General features: G+C 44.1%; 1 protein-coding gene across 2 annotated transcripts in view; it reads left to right on the plus strand.

Moving 5' to 3' along the window:
• The window catches only part of LOC121573080 (septin-5), a 36,785-nt gene that overhangs the window by 5,118 nt on the left and 9,018 nt on the right, over positions 1 to 22,649 (plus strand). The window contains exon 1 of one of the 2 annotated variants that reach the window (XM_041885110.2): positions 20,854 to 21,297. The exons of the other annotated variant lie outside the window; for it this stretch is intronic. Coding sequence (XP_041741044.1) covers positions 21,223 to 21,297 — 75 coding nt within the window. The 5' untranslated portion in view covers positions 20,854 to 21,222. Of the gene's footprint in view, positions 1 to 20,853; positions 21,298 to 22,649 lie in introns of those variants that run through there. 2 annotated transcript variants of the gene reach the window in all.

The raw sequence follows: 22,649 nt of genomic DNA on the forward strand, positions 1-22,649 counted from the left end.
GCTCCTTCAAGTTGGATGGGTTCCGCTGGTGTACAGCAATCTTTAAGTCATACCACAGATTCTCAATTGGATTGAGGTCTGGGCTTTGACTAGGCCATTCCAAGACATTTAAATGTTTCCTCTTAAACCACTCAAGTGTTGCTTTAGCACAATACTTGGGGTCATTGTCCTGCTGGAATGTGAACCTCCATCCCAGTCTCAAATCTCTGGAAGACTGAAACAGGTTTCCCTCAAGAATTTCCCTGTATTTAGCGCCATCCATCATTCCTTCAATTCTGACCAGTTTCCCAGTCCCTGCTGATGAAAAACATCCCCGATGGTGTTCTTGGGGTGATGAGACGTGTTGGGTTTGCACCAGACATAGCGTTTTCCTTGATGGCCAAAAAGCTCAATTTTAGTCTCATCTGACTAGACTACCTTCTTCCATATGTTTGGGGAGTCTCCCACATGCCTTTTGGCGAACACGAAACGTGTTTGCTTATTTTTTTCTTTAAGCAATGGCTTTTTTTCTGGCCACTCTTCCGTAAAGCCCAGCTCTGTGGAGTGTACGGCTTATAGTGGTCCTATGGACAGATACTCCAATCTCCGCTGTGGAGCTTTGCAGCTCCTTCAGGGTTATCTTTGGTCTCTTTGTTGCCTCTCTGATTAATGCCCTCCTTGCCTGGTCTGTGAGTTTTGGTGGGCAGCCCTCTCTTGGCAGGTTTGTTGTGGTGCCATATTCTTTCCATTTTTTAATAATGGATTTAAATAGTGCTCTGTGGGATGTTCAAAGTTTCTGATATTTTTTTATAACCCAACCCTGATATGTACTTCTCCACAACTTTGTCCCTGACCCGTTTGGAGAGGTCCTTGGTCTTCATGGTGCCGCTTGCTTGGTGGTGCCCCTTGCTTAGTGGTGTTGCAGACTCTGGGGCCTTTCAGAACAGGTATGCTGAGATCATGTGACACTTAGATTGCACACAGGTGGACTTTATTTAACTAATTATGTGACTTCTGAAGGTAATTGGTTGCACCAGATCTAATTTAGGGGCTTCATAGCAAAGGGGGTGAATACATAGGCATACACCACTTTTCCATTATTTATTTTTTAGAATTTTTCTATGACATAAGTATTTGATACATCAGAAAAGCAGAACTTAATATTTGGTACAGAAACCTTTGTTTGCAATTACAGAGATCATATGTTTCCTGTAGGTCTTGACCAGGTTTGCACACACTGCAGCAGGGATTTTGGCCCACTCCTCCATACAGACCTTCTCCAGATTCTTCAGGTTTCGGGCTGTCGCTGGGCAATACGGACTTTCAGCTCCCTCCAAAGATTTTCTATTGGGTTCAGGTCTGGAGACTGGCTAGGCCACTCCAGGACCTTGAGATGCTTCTTACGGAGCCACTCCTTAGTTGCCCTGGCTGTGTGTTTCGGGTCATTGTCATGCTGGAAGACCCAGCCACGACCCATCTTCAATGCTCTTACTGAGGGAAGGGTGTTGTTGGCCAAGATCTCGCGATACATGGCCCCATCCATCCTCCCCTCAATACGGTGCAGTCGTCCTGTCCCCTTTGCAGAAAAGCATCCCCAAAGAATGATGTTTCCACCTCCATGCTTCACGGTTGGGATGGTGTTCTTGGGGTTGTACTCATCCTTCTTCTTCCTCCAAACACGGCGAGTGGAGTTTAGACCAAAAAGCTATATTTTTGTCTCATCAGACCACATGACCTTCTCCCATTCCTCCTCTGGATCATCCAGATGGTCATTGGCAAACTTCAGACGGGCCTGGACATGCGCTGGCTTGAGCAGGGGGACCTTGCGTGCGCTGCAGGATTTTAATCCATGACGGCGTAGTGTGTTACTAATGTTTTCTTTGAGACTGTGGTCCCAGCTCTCTTCAGGTCATTGACCAGGTCCTGCCGTGTAGTTCTGGGCTGATCCCTCACCTTCTTCATGATCATTGATGCCCCACGAGGTGAGATCTTGCATGGAGCCCCAGACCGAGGGTGATTGACCGTCATCTTGAACTTCTTCCATTTTCTAATAATTGCGCCAACAGTTGTTGCCTTCTCACCAAGCTACTTGCCTATTGTCCTGTAGCCCATCCCAGCCTTGTGCAGGTCTACAATTTTATCCCTGATGTCCTTACACAGCTCTCTGGTGTTGGCCATTGTGGAGAGGTTGGAGTCTGTTTGATTGAGTGTGTGGACAGATGTCTTTTATACAGGTAACGAGTTCAAACAGGTGCAGTTAATACAGGTAATGAGTGGAGAACAGGAGGGCTTCTTAAAGAAAAACTAACAGGTCTGTGAGAGCCGGAATTCTTACTGGTTGGTAGGTGATCAAATACTTATGTCATGCAATAAAATGCAAATTAATTACTTAAAAATCATACAATGTGATTTTCTGGAATTTTGTTGTTGATTCCGTCTCTCACAGTTGAAGTGTACCTATGATAAAAATTACAGACCTCTACATGCTTTGTAAGTAGGAAAACCTGCAAAATCGGCAGTGTATCAAATACTTGTTCTCCCCACTGTGTGTGTGTGTGTGTATATATATACACATATACATACATACATACATACACACACACACACACACACACACACACACTACCGGTTCAAAAGTTTGGGGTCACTTGTTTTCTATAATTTTTTTTGTCCATTAAAATAACATCAAATTGATCAGAAATACAGTGTAGACATTGTTAATGTTGTAAATGGCTATTGTAGCTGGTGGAAACGGCTGATTTTTAATGGAATATCTACATAGGTGTACAGAGGCCCTATCAGCAACCATCAGTCCTGTGTTCCAATGGCACGTTGTGTTTACTAATCCAAGTTTATCATTTTAAAAGGCTAATTGATCATTAGAAAACCCTTTTGCAATTATGTTAGCAAAGCTGAAAACTGTTGTGCTGATTAAAGAAGCAATAAAACTGGCCTTCTTGAGGCTAGTTGAGTATCTGGAGCATCAGCAATTGTTGGGTTCGATTACAGGCTCAAAATGGCCAGAAACAAATAACTTTCTTCTGAAACTCGTCAGTCTATTCTTGTTCTGAGAAATGAAGGCTATTCTATGCGAGAAATTGCCAAGAAACTGAAGATCTCGTACAACGCTGTGTACTACTCCCTTCACAGAACAGCGCAAACTGGCTCTAACCAGAATAGAAAGAGAAGTGGGAGGCCCCGGTGCACAACTGAGCAAGAGGACAAATACATTAGAGTGTCTAGTTTGAGAAACAGGCACCTCACAGGTCCTCAACTGGCAGCTTCATTAAATAGTACCCGCAAAACACCAGTCTCAACGTCAACAGTGAAGAGGCAACTCCGGGATGCTGACCTTCTAGGCAGAGTTGCAAAGAAAAAGCCATATCTCAGACTGGGCAATAAAAAGAAAAGATTAAGATGGGCAGTCTGAGATATGGCTTTTTCTTTGCAACTCTGCCTAGAAGGTCAGCATCCCGGAGTCGCCTCTTCACTGTTGACGTTGAGACTGGTGTTTTGCGGGTACTATTTAATGAAGCTGCCAGTTGAGGACCTTTTTCTTTTTCTTTAGGTATTCAGTCGGGGTCTCAACTTACTGTTGAGGGTTAGAATAGTAGAATACACAAGGTGCAATTTCGAAATTTGGTAGTGCATCAGCAGGTCTTCTCTTATAATATCAGTCACTGACAGTCACTCAATCAGCCCATGTCAGCTAAAATGTTTTAAATTGGTAAGTTAGTCTAGCCAGCTACTGTACACTACATTACCAAAAGTATGTGGACACCTACTCGTCGAATATCTCATTCCAAAATCATGGGCATTAACATGAAGTTGGTCCCCCCTTTGCTTCTATAACAGCCTCCACTCTTCTGGGAAGGCTTTCCACTAGATGTTGGAACATTGCTGCAGGGACTTGCTTCCATTCAGCCACAAGAGCATTAGTGAGGTCGGGCACTGATGCTGGGCGATTAGGCTTGGCTTGCAGTCGGCGTTCCAATTCATCCCAAAGACGTTCGATGGGGTTGAGGTCAGGGCTCTGTTCAGGCCAGTCAAGTTCTTCCACACCGATCTCGACAAACAATTTCTGTATGGACCTCGCTTTGTGCACGGGGGCATTGTCATGTTGAAACAGGAAAGGGCCTTCCCCAAACTGTTGCCACAATCTAGATTGTATGCTGTAGCATTAAGATTTCTCTTCATTGGAACTAAGGGGCCTAGCCCGAACCATGAAAAACAGCACCAGACCATTATTCCTCCTCCACCAAACTTTACAGTTGGCACTATGCATTGGGGCAGGTAGCGTTCTCCTGGCATCTGCCAAACCCAGATTCATCCGCCGGACTGCCAGATGATGAAGCGTGATCCATCACTCCAGAGAACGCGTTTCCATTGCTCCGGAGTCCAATGGTGGAGAGCTTTACACCACTCTAGCCGACGCTTGGCATTGCACATGGTGATCTTAGGCTTGTGTGCGGCTGCTCGGCCATGGAAGCCCATTTCATGAAGCTCCCGACGAACAGTTATTGTGCTAACGTTGCTTCCAAAGGCAGTTTGGAACTTGGTAGTAAGTGTTACAACGCTTCAGCACTCGGCAGTCCCGTTCTGTGAGCTTGTGTGGCCTACCACTTCATGGCTGAGCCGTTGTTGCTCATAGACGTTTCCACGTCACAATAACAGCACTTACAGTTGTCTGGGGCAGCTCTAGCAGGGCAGAAATTTTACAAACTGACTTGTTGGAAAGGTGGCATCCTATGACGGTGTCAGGTGGAAAGCCACTGAGCTCTTCAGTAAGGTCATTCTACTGCCAATGTTTGTCTATTGAGATTGCATGGCTGTGTGTTCTATTTTATACACCTGGCAGCAACGGGTATGGCTGAAATAGCCAAATCCACTAATTTGAAGGGGTGTCCATATACGTTTGTATATATAGTGTATGAACACACACACACCACAGAGGTTCTGATTGAAAAGACAGTGTAGGAAAAAGGAATTGTTTGAATTCTACCAGCCCAGGCCATCCATCTGCCATTCATGGTTGTCATGGTAATCCCTATGAAATATGGTTACATGTGGTTTAAAACAATGAGTCATGCATCAGTGAGTGTTAATATGATAAATATTGATTTTGACATAGCTGGGCTGAACAGATGTTTTTCAGATGGAGATATACATCTGTCTCACATCCCAGCCTTGGACCAGTCTCCATGTGCCCCCCCCCCCCCCCACTTTAGTGCTGTTGGTTGCAGTCACAGATGGGACCCCCTCCCTATCCTCCCTCGTGAAGAACAGCTGCTGGGCTTGGATAGACTTGTCGGGTGGGGTGGGGGATGTGCAGGGGGCAGGCATTCAAACAGGGGAACCCCTGGGGGTCTTGATCGGTATTGGTAAGAGTGTAGAATCAGCTCTTTAGCACTGATTAAGGGACATTATCAGAGGGTAAATGTTGCCCACTCTTCATGTAACAAGCACCAACCCTACCTAGATTCAATACCATGTTCATACCAGCACTCTGTACAGCACTCCAAGGACCTTTTCCTACCATTCACATTTACTTAGTTTCTTGATTATGGCAATGAGGCACTTTGTCTACTTCCCCAGAGTCAGATGAACTTGTGCATACCATTTGTATGTATCGGCGTCCAGTTTGAAGGAAGTTGCTAAATAGGATTAGCTCAATGACTGAATGTCTATAGGAACAGCTAGCATGCTTGCTGTTCCTGTAGACTTCCAGTCATTGCGCTAACGCTAGTTAGCATTGGCTTGCGAAACTACCTCTAACTTCCTTCATACTGGACGCAGATACATAAAAATGGTATCCACGAGTTCATCTGAGCTATCCATTTAATGCAAAAGGATACTACAGGATCAGTTTATGGTCGTTTACAGAAAATTGCCTGGTAGCTACATGTTTAACTTTCTCTCTCACCTGTGTGTGTTCTGAGTGTTTGTCTTTGTTCTTTATCTAACCTGAAATGTTTATTTCTCTCTGGCACCTGATGTCATTATGTCATGCTGCAAACATGCAATGCCAATGATCCAGTAGAGCGTGTTTGTGTGTGTGCGTTTGTGTGTGTGTGAGAGAGAGAGAGAGAGTTCACAAACAACACATGTGAATAGAAAGTTTATATTCTCTCTCTATCCCCAGGTTTCCCTCTCTCCCTGTACAGCTTGCCATGTCTCAGCCTTTGCATAAGCGTTTAAAAAGCTTTTGCAAATAACCCATGCCTCACCCAGATAGGAGTCCAAAACCCTTTTTAAGAAGGAAGAGTTTGAGTGACCTTGATAAGTTAGAGATTATATGATGTTTGAGGGGAGGAATCAGAGACTTGGGAGCTAAAATCCAATGAAAATGGTAAGGAGAATTAGAGGACTCATTTTACCTCCTACTGTGGGTAGAAAAGCTCCCTTGAGGAATGTTAAAAGATGTGAGTACTCTTAAAATAAAGGAATTCTTCCTTGAGGAATTAAAAAAGATTAACTGAGAATGGTATGATGCATGAAAGACAAAAAAATGGAACATTAGAAAGTGGAACTTTCTTACATATACAGTGGGGAAAAAAAGTATTTAGTCAGCCACCAATTGTGCAAGTTCTCCCACTTAAAAAGATGAGAGAGGCCTGTAATTTTCATCATAGGTACACGTCAACTATGACAGACAAATTGAGGAAAAAAAATCCAGAAAATCCCATTGTAGGATTTTTAATGAATTTATTTGCAAATTATGGTGGAAAATAAGTATTTGGTCACCTACAAACAAGCAAGATTTCTGGCTCTCACAGACCTGTAACTTCTTCTTTCAGAGGCTCCTCTGTCCTCCACTCGTTACCTGTATTAATGGCACCTGTTTGAACTTGTTATCAGTATAAAATACACCTGTCCACAACCTCAAACAGTCACACTCCAAACTTCACAATGGCCAAGACCAAAGAGCTGTCAAAGGACACCAAAAACAAAATTGTAGACCTGCACCAGGCTGGCAAGACTGAATCTGCAATAGGTAAGCAGCTTGGTTTGAAGAAATCAACTGTGGGAGCAATTATTAGGAAATGGAAGACATACAAGACCACTGATAATCTCCCTCGATCTGGGGGCTCCACGCAAGATCTCACCCCGTGGGGTCAAAATGATCACAAGAACGGTGAGCAAAAATCCCAGAACCACACGGGGGGACCTAGTGAATGACCTGCAGAGAGCTGGGACCAAAGTAACATAGCCAACCATCAGTAACACACTACGCCGCCAGGGACTCAAATCCTGCAGTGCGAGACGTGTCCCCCTGCTTAAGCCAGTACATGTCCAGGCCCGTCTGAAGTGCATTTGGATGATCCAGAAGAGGATTGGGAGAATGTCATATGGTCAGATGAAACCAAAATATAACTTTTTGGTAAAAACTCAACTCGTCATGTTTGGAGGACAAAGAATGCTGAGTTGCATCCAAAGAACACCATACCTACTGTGAAGCATGGGGTTGGAAACATCATGCTTTGGGGCTGTTTTTCTGCAAAGGGACCAGACGACTGATCCGTGTAAAGGAAAGAATGAATGGGGCCATGTATCGTGAGATTTTGAGTGAAACCCTCCTTCCATCAGAAAGGGCATTGAAGATGAAACGTGGCTGGGTCTTTCAGCATGACAATGATCCCAAACACACCGCCCGGGCAACGAAGGAGTGGCTTCGTAAAAAAGCATTTCAAGGTCCTGGAGTGGCCTAGCCAGTCTCCAGATCTCAACCCCATAGAAAATCTTTGGAGGGAGTTGAAAGTCTGTGTTGCCCAGCGACAGCCCCAAAACATCACTGCTCTAGAGGAGATCTGCATGGAGGAATGGGCCAAAATACCAGCAACAGTGTGAAAACCTTGTGAAGACTTACAGAAAACGTTTGACCTGTGTCATTGCCAACAAAGGGTATATAACAAAGTATTGAGAAACTTTTGTTATTGACCAAATACTTATTTTCCACCATCATATGCCAATAAATTCATTAAAATCCTACAATGTGATTTTCTGGAATTTTTTTCTCATTTTGTCTGTCATAGTTGATGTGTACCTATGATGAAAATTACAGGCCTCTCTCATCTTTTTAAGTGGGAGAACTTGTACAATTGGTGGCTGACTAAATACTTTTTTTCCCCACTGTAGTGCCTTCAGAAAGTATTCACACCCCTTTACTTTTTCCACATTTTGTTTTGTTACAGCCTGAATATAACATTTATTAAATTGGGATTTTGTGTCACTGATCTACACACAATTTTGACAAATTAATAAAAAATTCAAAGTGGAAATGTATTTAGTCAATAAGTATTCAACCCCTTTGTTATGGCAAGCCTAAATAAGTTCAGGGGTAAAAATATGCTTAACAAATTCATTCCATGTTCAATAATAGTGGTTAACATGATTTTTGAATAACTACCCTATCTCTGTACCCCACACATACTGTAATCGATGCCAAAAGTGCTTCTACAAAGTATTGACTCAGGGGTGTTAATACTTATGTAAATGAGATATTTCTGTATTTAATTTTCAATAGATTTGCTATTATTTCTAAAAACATGTTTTCACTTTGTTATTATGGAGTATTGTGTGTTAATGGGTGAGACATTTTTTTATTTGATCCATTTTGAATTCAGGCTGTAACACAACAAAATGTTGTTTTCTAGTTTTCCCAGTTTTTACCATTCTGCCTGCACTGACCCTGACTGCCGTTCTGTACCTTGTCACACCACCCTGGATTATTGACCTCTGCCTGCCCTGACCCAGAGACTGCCTGCCGTTCTGTACCTTTTAGACTCTGATCTGGATTACTGACCTCTGCCTGCCCTTGACCTGTCGTTTGCCTGCCCCCTGTTTTTGTAATAAGCTTTTGTTACTTCGACACTGTCTGCATCTGGGTCTTCTCCTGAAACGTGATAAGCTCTTTACTTACCACTGTATTGTACCCTGGGGGACTCCCTCGTGACAAACCCTTGCTGCTGAATGGGGCGATGCTAATGTTAGGATACGCTAGTCAAGTGTCCCTCTTTTTCCCCAGTTCCAAACCCCTGACCCTACCCGCGCCTTGGCAATTCATGTATCACTGAAAGGATTGGATCGGTATAGGCGATATGGTGGCTAACAGTTCCACCTTGTGCCCTGATAGGTTATGAATTACTTCTACAATACTTACTAATCTTTACAGATCTACTCAAGCCACTTACAGGGAAGGGGCTATAGGTCAATTTGTAGCTAGGCTGTGGAAGAGCCTATGGTTGCTGAATGGGCAGACGCTAATGCTAGGCTATGCTAGCCAAGTGTCCTTTAGAAGGCCTGTTGTTGCCAGGCCAATTATATGCTGTTAGATTAGCATGGTAAAGAGCCTAGCGTCTAGAGACTCACATCTCCAAGGAGAGCAAACACTACAGGGATGGGGGTCCAAAGAGCCTTTCTTTCACACCCTCTCTCATTCTCATCCTCTTTCTCTCTCTCTCAAGTTCCACCATCTTTCCCTCTCTTTTCCCCTTCACCCTCTCTCTTTCTCCTCCTCTCTTCTCGATATCTCCCTGTCACCCATGTAGCTCCCGTCTCTATCTTCCCCCCCTTTCCCCTTCTTTTTCTCTCCTTCCCTTTCTCTGTACGCATCTTTGGCCCAACACACAGCAACCATTTGTTTAGTTTACTGCTGTGGCCTTTTGAAAAGAGCTTCCTGAAAGGCCACAACAGTAAACAAGAAGACCAACTCTGTGTGAATGACTAATCTCTGGATCACTGCCTCTGTATCCAGCAGGCATGCAGGCTCTAAAGGGAAGGAAGTCACTGGCCCTCTAGTTGCTGTCAGCTGGAGGGAGGGAGGGAGAAAGTCTCTCTCTCTCTCTCTCTCTCTCTCTCTCTCTCTCTCTCTCTCTCTCTCTCTCTCTCTCTCTCTCTCTCTCTCTCTCTCTCTCTCTCTCTCTCTCTCTCTCTCTCTCTCTCTCTCTCTCTCTCTCTCTCTCTCTCTCTCTCTCTCATATATATATATATGCTGAGCACATGTTGGCTGCTTTTCCTTCACTCTGCGGTCCGACTCATCCCAAACCATCTCAATTTGGTTGAGGTTGGGGGATTGTGGAGGCCAGGTAATCTGATGCATCACTCTCCTTATTGGTCAAATAGCCCTTACACAGCCTGGAGGTGTGTTGGGTCATTGTCCTGTTGAAAAACAAATGATAGTCCCACTAAACCCAAACCAGATGGGATGGCATATCGCTGCAGAATGCTGTGGTAGCCATGCTGGTTAAGTGTGCCTTGAATTCTAAATAAATCACAGACAGTGTCACCAGCAAAGCACCCCCACACCATAACACCTCCTCCTCCATGCTTTACGGTGCGAAATACACATGCGGAGATCATTCGTTCACCCACGCTGCGTCTCACAAAGACATGGCGGTTGGAACCAAAACTCTCCAATTTGGACTCCAGACCAAAGGACACATTTCCACCGGTCTAATGTCCATTGCTCGTGTTTCTTGGCCCAAGCAAGTCTGTTCTTCGTATTGGTGTCCTTTAGTAGTGGTTTCTTTGCAGCAATTTGATCATGAAAGCCTGATTCACACAGTCTCCTCTGAACAGTTGACGTTGAGATGTGTCTGTTACTTGAACTATGTGAAGCATTTATTTGGGCTGCAATTTCTGAGGCTGGTAACTCTAATGAACTTATCCTCTGCAGCAGAGGTAACTCTGGGTCTTCCATTCCTGTGGTGGTCCTCATGAGAGCCAGTTTCATCATAGAGCTTGATGGTTTTTGCAACTGCACTTGAAGAAACGTTCAAAGTTCTTGAAATGTTCTGTATTGACTGACCTTCATGTCTTAAAGTAATGATGGACTGTCGTTTCGCTTTGCTTATTTGAGCTGTTCTTGCCATAATATGGACTGTAAGGGTTGGTGTGAGGTGTGACCCAGGTGCGGTGCAGGTTAGACAGTAGGCAGTGAAACAAGGAACTTTACTGATGGTCCCGAAGCCAGGATACAAAATAACGGACTTTACACGAAAAGAAAGGTGGAGCAAATAAGACTCCAAAATACAGTCAGACAGCCAAAAATACAAAATACCAACTATGACTGAAATAATAAATAAAGAAGGAGAACACTTCTCACGTTCCTGTCCATACATCCCGTGATCAGACACTGATTAGTACTGCTTGGCATAGTGAAACTAGCAGAGAAAACTGAGCAAGGGAACACAGGAAAGTGAGGGCATAAATACACAGGTGAATCAGATAGACACAGGTGACACCAATAGGAAGATGATTAGTCCCGACTGTGAGTGAGGAGGTGCCTAAGGTTGTCGGAGGAGGACACCTAGTGGGTCGCTCCGGAACTGCGACCCACTCCTGTAACAATGGACTTTTACCAAATAGGGCTATCTTCTATATACCCCCCCTACCTTGTCGCAACACAACTGATTGGCTCAAACGCATTAAGAATTCCACAAATTCACTTTTAACAAGGCACACCTGTTAATTGAAATGCATTCCAGGGACTACCGTATGAAGCTGGTTGAGAGAATGCCAAGATCGTGCCATGCTGTCATCAAGGCAAAGGGTGTCTATTTGAAGAATCTCAAATATAAAATATATTTTGATTTGTTTAACACCTTTTTGGTTACTACATGATTCCATATGTGTTATTTCATAGTTTTGATGTCTTCAATATTATTCTACAATGTAGAAAATAGTAAAAAGAAAGAAAGACCCTTGAATGATTAGGTGTTCTAAAACTTTTGACCGGTAGTGTATATATATCTTTTTTTTAACAGGACAAATCTGAGGGGGCATGTGCTCCTATGCCCCTATGGGCATGACACCTCTGATACAGTGTGATAAGCACAGGAGACAGACAGCTTCCTGCTCTTTTCTAACATGATTCAGCCCCTGAGGTCAGATAGACACAATCAGACACAGGAAGTAATGGATCGGCTGGAGATGTAGAAGGTTATCTCTGCCTGACTGTGTCCCTGGCAAGTGGCTTTCACAGTGGCCCCCTTAAAGACTGTTCACAACATGTACTATATCACTTTATCCAACTGATGATGTCAACTGTATCCATGTGTGTATGTTTACATGTGTGTGCACGTGCATCAGGCCATGCGTGTGTGTGTGTGAAGGTGAGAGAGAACTCCCGGTGCTGTGTCCTACCAGAGGCCAGATGGACAGCTGGCCAGTGAGAGAGAGAGAGAGAGAGAGGGAGGGGCCTGAAGAGGGCTATTGTGATGTCATACTAGGACATCTGTTCTATTCAGACGACCCCCCCCATCTCCCCCACAGACACACACACACACCACTCTCTCTGTGTCAGGTTACTGAGAGGTAAACACATAAGGAACATGAATACAGACTCACACAAGGACAATATTAATAAACAAAACTTCAGATAAAAATGTCAACATCAGCTATAAACTAAGCATCTCATACTTTATGTCTTGCACTCTCTCTGACCTCTACAGCAGGGTTTCCCAAACTCGGTCCTGGGGCCACCCCGGATGCACGTTTTGTTTTTTACCCTAGCACTACACAGCTGATTCAAATAACCAACTCATCATCAAGCTTTGATTATTTTAACCAGTTGTGTAGTGCTAGGGCAAAAACCAAAACGTACACCCAGAGGCGGGGGCCCCAGGACAGAGTTTGGGAAACCCTGCCTTACACCACTAGCCCAGCTCCCTTCCACTCTTCCTCATTTTCACCACTTTCACTTAGTTTGAGAGACAATTGGTTCACCTCAAGCCCACCATTAAGCCCTGTACCCCACCTCCCCCGTAGCAGCGTACTCTAACCACCGTCCTTCGTGCCCATCCTCTCTACAGCCTCCTTTACAGCCCCTGTGCCACAAACAGCCCCCCACCCTTCCCTCACCCCTACCACTCTACTGGCTTACCACTTGAGAGAGAATGAATGGATATACTCTCCTATTTCTGGCCCCTCTTACCCGTGTCTTCCTCTCAAACACTGTGTTGGTAGTAGATGGACGGTGGACCCCTGCACATCACTACCCTCTGCCGTTGATCCCCTGCGCTCCTCCATTCATCTTCTCATCACCCCCCTCCCCCTCCCCCCTCCCCACAAACACACACACACACACACCAGAGCAGCAGTAGCTTCCGTTCAGTCACACACCCTGCCAAATCTGCTGCTCATGTTGTCTCTTTTTTCATTCACTCTTGAGAGTCAGTCAAGTTTTCTTTCAAATGCTGGTATCTGATGTGTGCTCTTATATCTTACTTAAAACAGTAGCTTAGCTACATAGCACAATACATATCTGCTGATAACTGCCTTCATCATGTAACTTGTTCTGTTTTGCTCTGTCTCCCTCGTGTGATGTAGATTGGTATTACAGCTTCTGGAGCTATCCCATGAAGAAAGGTCCTGGGGATCCACAGCGTGTTCAGGCTTTTGTTCCAACCCAGCACTAATACATCTGATACAGCTATTCAAGGGCTTGATTAGTAGTTAAAATAACATACCATTGATCAGTGGTCACCTTTTCTGAGTCAAGATCACTTTCTGAGTCAAAATGCAAGCCGAGATTTACCGCTCAGATTTTTTTTAAACATGCAACATTAACCAATTAAAAACAGTTCTGTAGCAATGAGGTTTGTGCAGTAGGCTATAGGCCCAATACATGATCACTGCATATTGGCTGTGCTTGAATTGCCCTGCCAATGTTGTTCTTTTCAGACCATTTTGAAATTATGTTTAAAAAATGTAGGTATATGATCACGCTGGTAATACATAATATATTGTATTACTTGTGAGGCACAGCTGAGTGAGAATAATAATTAGCTTCTTTTTTTTACTGGACTGATGGCCTTCATCTGATGGTCATTCTGAGGGGAGGGAGGGAGCAGTGGCTGCCTTTCACCCGACTCACTGTCCCTCCACTCTCCGTCCCCTCCCCCTCGCACAGTCTTCCAGCTGATGGCAAAACTCAAGTTACACTGCATTATTTCTGCCTCATGCACCAATTCATGTTGTTACTCCTATGACCAGAAAAAGTGAAATATTCCTTGATATTAAAAAAGACACAAACTGCTAATAATACAGTGCCTTCGGAAAGTATTCAGACCCCTTGACCTTTTCCACATTTTGTTACGTTACAGCCTTATTCTGAAATTGATTATCAATTTACACACAATACCCCATAATGACAAAGCAAAAATAGGTTTTTAGAAATTTTTGCAAATTTATTACGAATAAAAAACAGAAATACCACATTTACATAAGTATTCAGACCCTTTACTCAGTACTTTTTTGAAGCACCTTTGGCAGCAATTACAGCATCGATTCTTCCTGGGTATGACGCTACAAGCGTGGCACACCTGTATTTGGGGAGTTTCTCCCATTCTTCTCTGCAGATCCTCTCAAGCTCTGTCAGGTTGGATGGGGAGCGTTGCTGCACAACTATTTTCAGGTCTCTCCAGAGATGTTCGATCGGGTTCAAGTCCGGGCTCTGGCTGGACCACTCAAGGACATTTAGAGATTTGTCCCGAAGCCACTCCTGTGTTGTCTTGGCTGTGTGTTTAGGGTCGTTGTCCTGTTGCAAGGTGAACCGTCGCCCCAGTCTGAGGTCCTGAGTGCTCTGGAGCAGGTTTTCATCAAGGAGATCTCTGTACTTTGCTCCGTTCATCTTTGCCTCGATCCTGAATAGTCTCCCAGTCCCTGCGGCTGAAAAACATCCCCACAGCATGATGCTACCACCACCATGCTTCACCGTAGGGATGGTGCCAGGTTTCCTCCAGACGTGACGCTTGGCATTCAGGCCAAAGAGTTCAATCTTGGTTTCATCAGACCAGAGAATCTTGTTTCTCATGGTCTGAGAGTCTTTAGGTGCCTTTTGGCAAACTCCAAGTGGGCTGTCATGTGCCTTTTACTGAGGAGTGGCTTCCGTCTGGCCACTCTACCATAAAGGCCTGATTGGTGGAGTGCTACAGGGATGTCCTTCTGGAAGTTTCTCCCATCTTCACAGAGGAACTCTAGAGCTCTGTCAGAGTTCCAAACTTCTTCCATTTAAGAATGATGGAGGCCACTGTGTTCTTGGGGACCTTCAATGCTGCAGAAATTTTTTGGTACCTTTCCCCAGATCTGTGCCTCTACACAATCTTGTCTCGGAGCTCTACGGACAATTTCTTCGACCTCGTGGCTTGGTTTTTGCTCTGACATGCACTGTCAACTGTGGGACCTTATATAGACAGGTGTGTGCCTTTCCAAATCATGTCCAATCAATTTCATTTACCACAGGTGGACTCCAATCAAGTTGTAGAAACAGCTCGACGATGATCAATGGAAACAGGACGCACAAGTTCAATTTCGAGTCTCATAGCAAAGGGTCTGAATACTTATGTAAATAAGGTATTCCTGTTTATTATTTTTAATAAATTTGCTAACATTTCAAAAAAAAAATTTGCTTTGTCATTATGGGGTATTGTGTGTAGATTCCTGAGGATTTCTATTTATTTAATCCATTTTAGAATAAGGCTATAACGTAACAAAATGGGGAAAAGGTCAAGGGGTGTGAATATACTTTCTGAAGGCACTGCAACAACGCAAGCTTATCGAAACATTTTGCTATACTAATTCATTGCAGCTGCGGTGCTGGTTGTAGCGTGAATGGAATTAGGAATAACGCGCATTTAAAGGCTTATAAAAGTGTTGAACAAAGTGTTGACTGCTGAATACCAACTTAAACATGAACTTACTCTTAAAAACAGCAGCTCTTTGCTGTTTTCGTTGAGTCTCTCTCTAGTCATGATTTTAAAAGTTTTGAAATCTCACAGTATCAACTTTGCTGTGTGTTCAAGGCTTCTTTTTACAGTCTATGGCTCGAGGAAACTGTGCAGATACGGTGATCTGAGCTATCTGATTGGCCAGCGGTAGGCCTATAGGTGCACTTGATTTGCTCTCTGGGCCTGCCGGGTAGGCAGAGTTTTACCTTCAGACACAATAAATGGTTAAAAATGGGAACACTTTGACCTCCCGGCGCTAGGACTGCTGAATCAAGTGCACCTACCACCAACAGTGTGAAACAAATAAAAAAAATAGGAACGCAAGGCTTTGTCGTTGGGTTTTTTAAAGAAATGTTTGGTGATCGACTAGGAATTCCTTGGAGATCGACCAATTGATCGCGATCGACCGGTTGGTGACCACTGCCATAAATAGTATGTGCTCTGTAGATGTTACCCACTCTGTCTGGGGTATCATTGCTTACTGAGCTCCAGTTGTCTTGAATCCTTTGTCTGTCCTCCAGTGGTAGCTTAGCTGAGTCATCACCACTGAACCCAGACACACACACACACACACACACTCCATGGGCCCACATCTGGCAAACAATTGTCCACCACGCCCTGTACTGTTTCACAGTGTGTGGAGTGCATGGGGCCTTTGGCACCACTCTGTTAACACTACACACGTTTCTAAGAGCATTGCGGTGAAAACAAAGGCCTAGGAGTATGTTTTATGATCAACAACTCATGGTGTGATTGTAGGAATGTACAAACCCTTAAGAGTTTCTGTTCCCCTGACCTGGAATACCTCGCTATCAAATGCAGACCCCATTATCTCCAGAGATAATTAACAGCTGTTTGTATCCCCCGACAAGCCAACACCGCGAGGAATTACACGGGACATTGAACAAATTGGAAACAGCATATCCCGAGGCCGTATTTCTTGTAGCCAGGGACATTAACAAAGGACATTTAAGGAAAATTCTCCCGAAATTCGAATGACACATCTTTTGCCTCACTTGCGGGAAATATACATTGGATCATTGTTATTCTCCATTCAGAGAGGGATACAAAGACCTCCTTTGACAAATCAGACCACATCTCCATTCTGCTCCTCCCCGCCTATAGGCAGAAGTTAAAACAGGAAGCACCTGTGTTAAGGTCTATTCAATGCTGGTCTGACCAATCGGAATCCATGCTGCAGGACTGTTTTGATCACGTGGACTGGGATATGTTCCGGGCCACCTATGGGAATAACATCAACGAATATACTGAGTTTCTCTCTGGGTTCATCAGGAAGTGGATAGAGGATGTTGTTCCTACAGTGATGATTAAAACATACCCAAACCAAAAACTGGATAGATGGCAGCATTCGTGCAAAACTGATAGTGCAAACCACCACATTTAACCACTGTAGAGTGTCTGGAAACATGGACGAGTATAAACAGACCACCTATGACCGCTGAAAGAAAATCAAAGAGGCAAAAAGACAATACAGGGACAGAGTCGCAATTCAACGGCTCAGACATGAGACGTATGTCGCAGGGACTTAAGACAATACGGATTATAAAGGGAAAACCAGTGACGTCGCGGACACTGATGCCTCACTCCCAGACATTCTAAACACCTTTTTTCGCCTGCTTCGAGGAAAGCAACACAGAGCAGCCGACGTGCCCCCGCTGCTCATGAGGACTGCGGGCTCCTGATCTGTGTAGCCGACGTGAGTAGGACCGTCAAGCGTGTTAACCTTCGTAAGGCTGCCGGCCCAGATGGCATCACAAGCTGCGTCCCCAGAGCATGCGCAGACCAGCTAGCTGGAGTGTTTACGGACATTTTCAACGTAGTGCCTTGAAAGGATAGTCAAGGACCGTATTACCGACACCATACTCGACACCCTTAACCCACTACAATTTGCATACTGCGCCAACTGATCCACAGACGACGCAATCGCCATTGCACTACACACCGCCCTATCCCACCTGGACAAGAGGAAAATCTATGTGAGAATGCTGTTCATAGACTGCAACTCAGCTTTTAACACCATAGTGCCCTCCAAGCTTGTCCTTAAGCTCAGGGCCTTTGGTCTGAACTCCTCTCTATGCAACTGGATCCTAGATTTCCTGACGGGCCAACCCCAGGTGGTGAGGGTCAGCAACAACACCTCCTCCACGCTGATCCTCAACACGGGGGCCCCACAGGGGTGTGTGCTCAGCCCCCTTCTGTACTCCCTGTTCACCCATGACTGGTGGCCATGCACGACTCCAACTCAATCATCAAGTTTACTGATGACAACAGTGGTAGGCCTGATTAACAACAACGACGAGACAGCCTACAGAGAGGAGGTTAGAGCCCTGGTGGAGTGGTGCTAGGAAAATAACCTCTCCCTCAATGTCAACCAAACAATGGAGCTTACCGCAGTGTATAAGGTCAAAATCTTCAAGTTCCTCGATGTAAACATCACTGAGGACCTGAAATGGTCTCACCACACCGACATCATGGTGAAGAAGGCGCAACAGTGCCTCTACAACCTCAGGTGGCTGAAGAAATTCGGCATAGCCCCTAAGACTCTCACGAATTTCTACAGATGCACCATTGAGAGCATTCTGTCGGGCTGCATACAGCACCCGGTGTCAAGAAGGCCAAGAAGATCATCAAGGACCTCAGTCACCAGAGCCACGGACAGTTCACTCGGTTACCGTCCGACAGACAGAGACAGTACAGGTGCATCAAAGCCAAGACCGAGAGACTAAAAAACTGGTCATCAAAAAGAAAGGAGGACCAAGGCACTCTTCATATAATTAATTGAAATGCCTTTATTTGTATGGCATGTTCAATGGAAACAAAGTTTTAAAAAACTCTGACGCATTTCGGCTGCATGGCCTTCGTCAGGGAGACTAAAAAACTGCTTTTGTTACCAGGCATCAGACTGTTGAACAGCCATCACTAGCCGTCTACCAGGTGATGCACACTCACTCACACAAAACACACACACATGCTATCACACACACACACTCCCTCACACTCATAGCCAACGCTGCTGTCCCATGTTATAGAGACATTAAACCACTGGTCACTTTCCGTTTCACACTGTGTATTTAAATACTGTATCCCCGACATAGCTTATTAAAATATTTATAAATTGTACATTGTATTTTAGTTACACTGTTTATACACACCGCATATTTATTTATATATTGGATTCTCGACATACTGTAGCTCACACTATATTAAATCTACATGAGTTTATCTTGTGTAAATTCCCCCGGTGTACATACACTACCGTTCAAAAGTTTGGGGTCACTTAGAAATGTCCTTTTGTTTTTTGTCCATTAAAATAACATAAAATTGATCAGAAATACAGTGTAGACATTGTTAATGTTGTAAATGGCTATTGGAGCTGGAAACGGCTGATTTTTAATGGAATATCTACATAGGTGTACAGAGGCCCATTATCAGCAACCATCAGTCCTGTGTTCCAATGGCACGTTGTGTTTGCTAATCCAAGTTTATCATTTTAAAAGGCTAATTGATCATTAGAAAACCCTTTTGCAATTATGTTAGCACAGCTGAAAACTGTTGTGCTGATTAAAGAAGCAATAAAACTGGCCTTCTTGAGACTAGTTGAGTATCTGGAGCATCAGCAAAATGGCCAGAAACTATGAGAGTTAGTGTCATTAGTGTCTAGTTTGAGAAACAGACGCCTCACAGGTCCTCAACTGGCAGCTTCATTAAATAGTACCCGCAAAACACCAGTCTCAACGTCAACAGTGAAGAGGCAACTCCGGGATGCTGACCTTCTAGGCAGAGTTGCAAAGAAAAAGCCATATCTCAGACTGCCCATCTTAATCTTTTCTTTTTATTGCCCAGTCTGAGATATGGCTTTTTCTTTGCAACTCTGCCTAGAAGGTCAGCATCCCGGAGTCGCCTCTTCACTGTTGACGTTGAGACTGGTGTTTTGCGGGTACTATTTAATGAAGCTGCCAGTTGAGGACCTGTGAGGCGTCTGTTTCTCAAACTAGACACTAATGACACTAACTCTCATAGTTTCTGGCCATTTTGCTGATGCTCCAGATACTCAACTAGTCTCAAGAAGGCCAGTTTTATTGCTTCTTTAATCAGCACAACAGTTTTCAGCTGTGCTAACATAATTGCAAAAGGGTTTTCTAATGATCAATTAGCCTTTTAAAATGATAAACTTGGATTAGCAAACACAACGTGCCATTGGAACACAGGACTGATGGTTGCTGATAATGGACCTCTGTACGCCTATGTAGATATTCCATAAAAAAAATCAGCCGTTTCCAGCTACAATAGCCATTTACAGCATTAACAATGTCTACACTGTATTTCTGATCAATTTGATGTTATTTTAATGGACAGAAAATTGCTTTTCTTTCGAAAACAAGGACATTTCTAAGTGACCCCAAACCTTTGAACGGTAATGTATGTATAGTTTGCATTTTGATACAGCTACATTGATTTTTGGGTTGAACATCCAGGATTCGTCCCGCCATTCTTGATTTATTGTATTTTTTTAAAATTTGACTGCGTTCTTAGGAGCAAGCAACATAAGCATTTTGCTGCACTGCTATAACACCTGCTAAACTGTTTACGCAACCAATAAACTTTCATTTGATTTAATTTAATGAGAGAACGTCTCCTTTGATTATTTTAGTGTAATTTCCACAGCCATGCCCTTTTGTTGTATGGCTGATGTCCAGTCTAGAGGTTGGCTAGGCTCTTCATTCAGCCATTGAGACACACATCTCTGGCTATCCTCATCCCAGGGCTGGGTTAAGAGGTCATTTTAGCTTCACTAAGCTCTGTGTGACAGGTTACTGACTTTTACAAGTCCACACTTGAACTACACAAAGGGTTTGTGTCTCTGCTATAGGACACTGTGTTGTTCTTTGACAACTGATCACTATTATGGTCAGATATGGGCTATATTATTTAGCCATCTCTTGTCTGTCGGTTTCTCTCTCTCGCTCTGTCTCTGGGCTGCTATAGGTAATTACTGTAGCAGTCAGTGCTTTATTTTTCTAACGGTGGAAAAGGGGGAGGGACTACAGGGTGAATGAATGTATTTTATTCCTTCACTTTCCCCCTCCGTCCCTCTCTCTACTCCATCCCTCGCTTCCTCCCCTAAATTGATACCTCTTACTACCTCTCTCACTCCGTCCTACCATTTTATTTCCTCCTGTCTACCCCCCTAGCTCTCGCTCTCTCCTTTTCTCTCTCTATCAGAATTCCTCCCTACCTGTCTGAACAGGGAGCAGTAGAGGGCTGCAGGACAGAGGAGAGCGAGAAAGAGGAGAAAGAAAGGGAGAGGAGGAGAGTAGGAGGAACAAAGACATAGTGAGGGAGAACAGGAAAGAGGTGTGTGTATTGAGAAAAGTGTGGACTGACAGAGAGGTAGAGAGGAGTAGAGGGGTGCATAAGAGAAGCGTTGTGAGGAGGTTGCTCTGTTTTTGTCCTTTGGAAAACCTTTTCCCTGTTGGTGTCGTGTTGGCTTGGTATGGATGCTATCATGCTGCAGGAGAAACTAGTGGAACGCTTGCTGTGCCCTCGAGTCAGAACCGCCAGGCAGAAGGTAAAGAACTGGAACATGACAGGCGAGAGAGGATAGGGAGTGAGAGGGGGAGACAGAGGAGAGGAGAGAGAAAGTGGAGGAGAGGAAAGAAAAGAAAAGGGAGAGGGGGTCAATGTCAAAGAGAAATTGACAGTTAACACACACACGCACAGGTCAGCAAACTCTCATAGAAACACCATATTTCTCTCTAACATGTCATATTAGTATGGAATATAGAACATACTGTTTTCTTAAGTCATGTCCTGATGAGTTCATGACAGATTTATGGGTAGTTTGTTTGTTCTGACTGTGGCATATTTGTTCCCACACACACCCTAGAAGTAAGTCAGATGTTTGTATGATTACTCATTGATATAGATTTCCCAATTATGTGTGTGTGAGTGACTTCAGCACTAGCTCTCTTCCATGTCTATGTATGCTGTGACTGTGTGTATGCGTGTGCGTGTGTGTGGGTTTGTAAGCCTTGCCCCAGGAGCTGTCGGGAATGCATATGACAGGTTATGACAACTTATAATAGACCCTGACTGAGTATTTCTTTGGCGTGTGTTTGTGTTGGTTAGGGGTTTTAAAAGGGCCATTCAGGTCTGGTCAATACAGCCTTTGTCACCCTCTGTTGGCTGCCAGACTCTGGCCTTGGTAGACTGGCAAGGCTGATAGTGTGTTTGTGTGTGTGTGGGTGGGGTATGGGGTCTTCAGTACTGTAGGGTCTGAGTAAGGAGAAGCTTTGGATGATGTGTGAATGGTGTCAGAAGGGGATGAGGAGAGCTGCCAGATAGACAGCCATTGTGTAGTGGAAAAGTCATAGATCAGTCATACTTTTCTCTCTCTTTCTCTCACTGTGTTTGTGTGTGTTTTTTATGTATGTGTGTGTGTCTGTTTGTGTGTTTGTGTGTGTGTGTGTGTGTGTGTGTGTGTGTGTGTGTGTGTGTGTGTGTGTGTGTGTGTGTGTGTGTGTGTGTGTGTGTGTGTGTGTGTGTGTGTGTGTGTGTGGAAAAAGAGCAGCGCCAGGTCTTAGACACTAAATGGAATTTCATGAATGCATTTCCCCGTTTCCCCCCTCCTATTGTCAAGGGATTTGTCCATACTGTAATTCTAGCAGAGTGGGTTGAATTGAGTTTGAACTTCAGCTGTATTTTAATTTAAATGACAATTTTTTCTAATTTATTTAGCTCTTAGGAATGTTGCTTTGAATCGATATCTGACTGAGGATATCATATGTTCGTTTACCTATTGTGTGAGTGTGACTGAGTCTCTCTCTCTCTATCTCACCCTCTCTCTGTCTCTTTCTTGCTCTGTCTCTCTCCCCCTCACTCTTTCTCTCTGTCTCTCTGTCTCGCTCTCTGTCTCTCTTT

This window comes from Coregonus clupeaformis, chromosome 18 (genome assembly GCF_020615455.1).
Source record: "Coregonus clupeaformis isolate EN_2021a chromosome 18, ASM2061545v1, whole genome shotgun sequence".
NCBI classification, from domain to species: domain Eukaryota; kingdom Metazoa; phylum Chordata; class Actinopteri; order Salmoniformes; family Salmonidae; genus Coregonus; species Coregonus clupeaformis.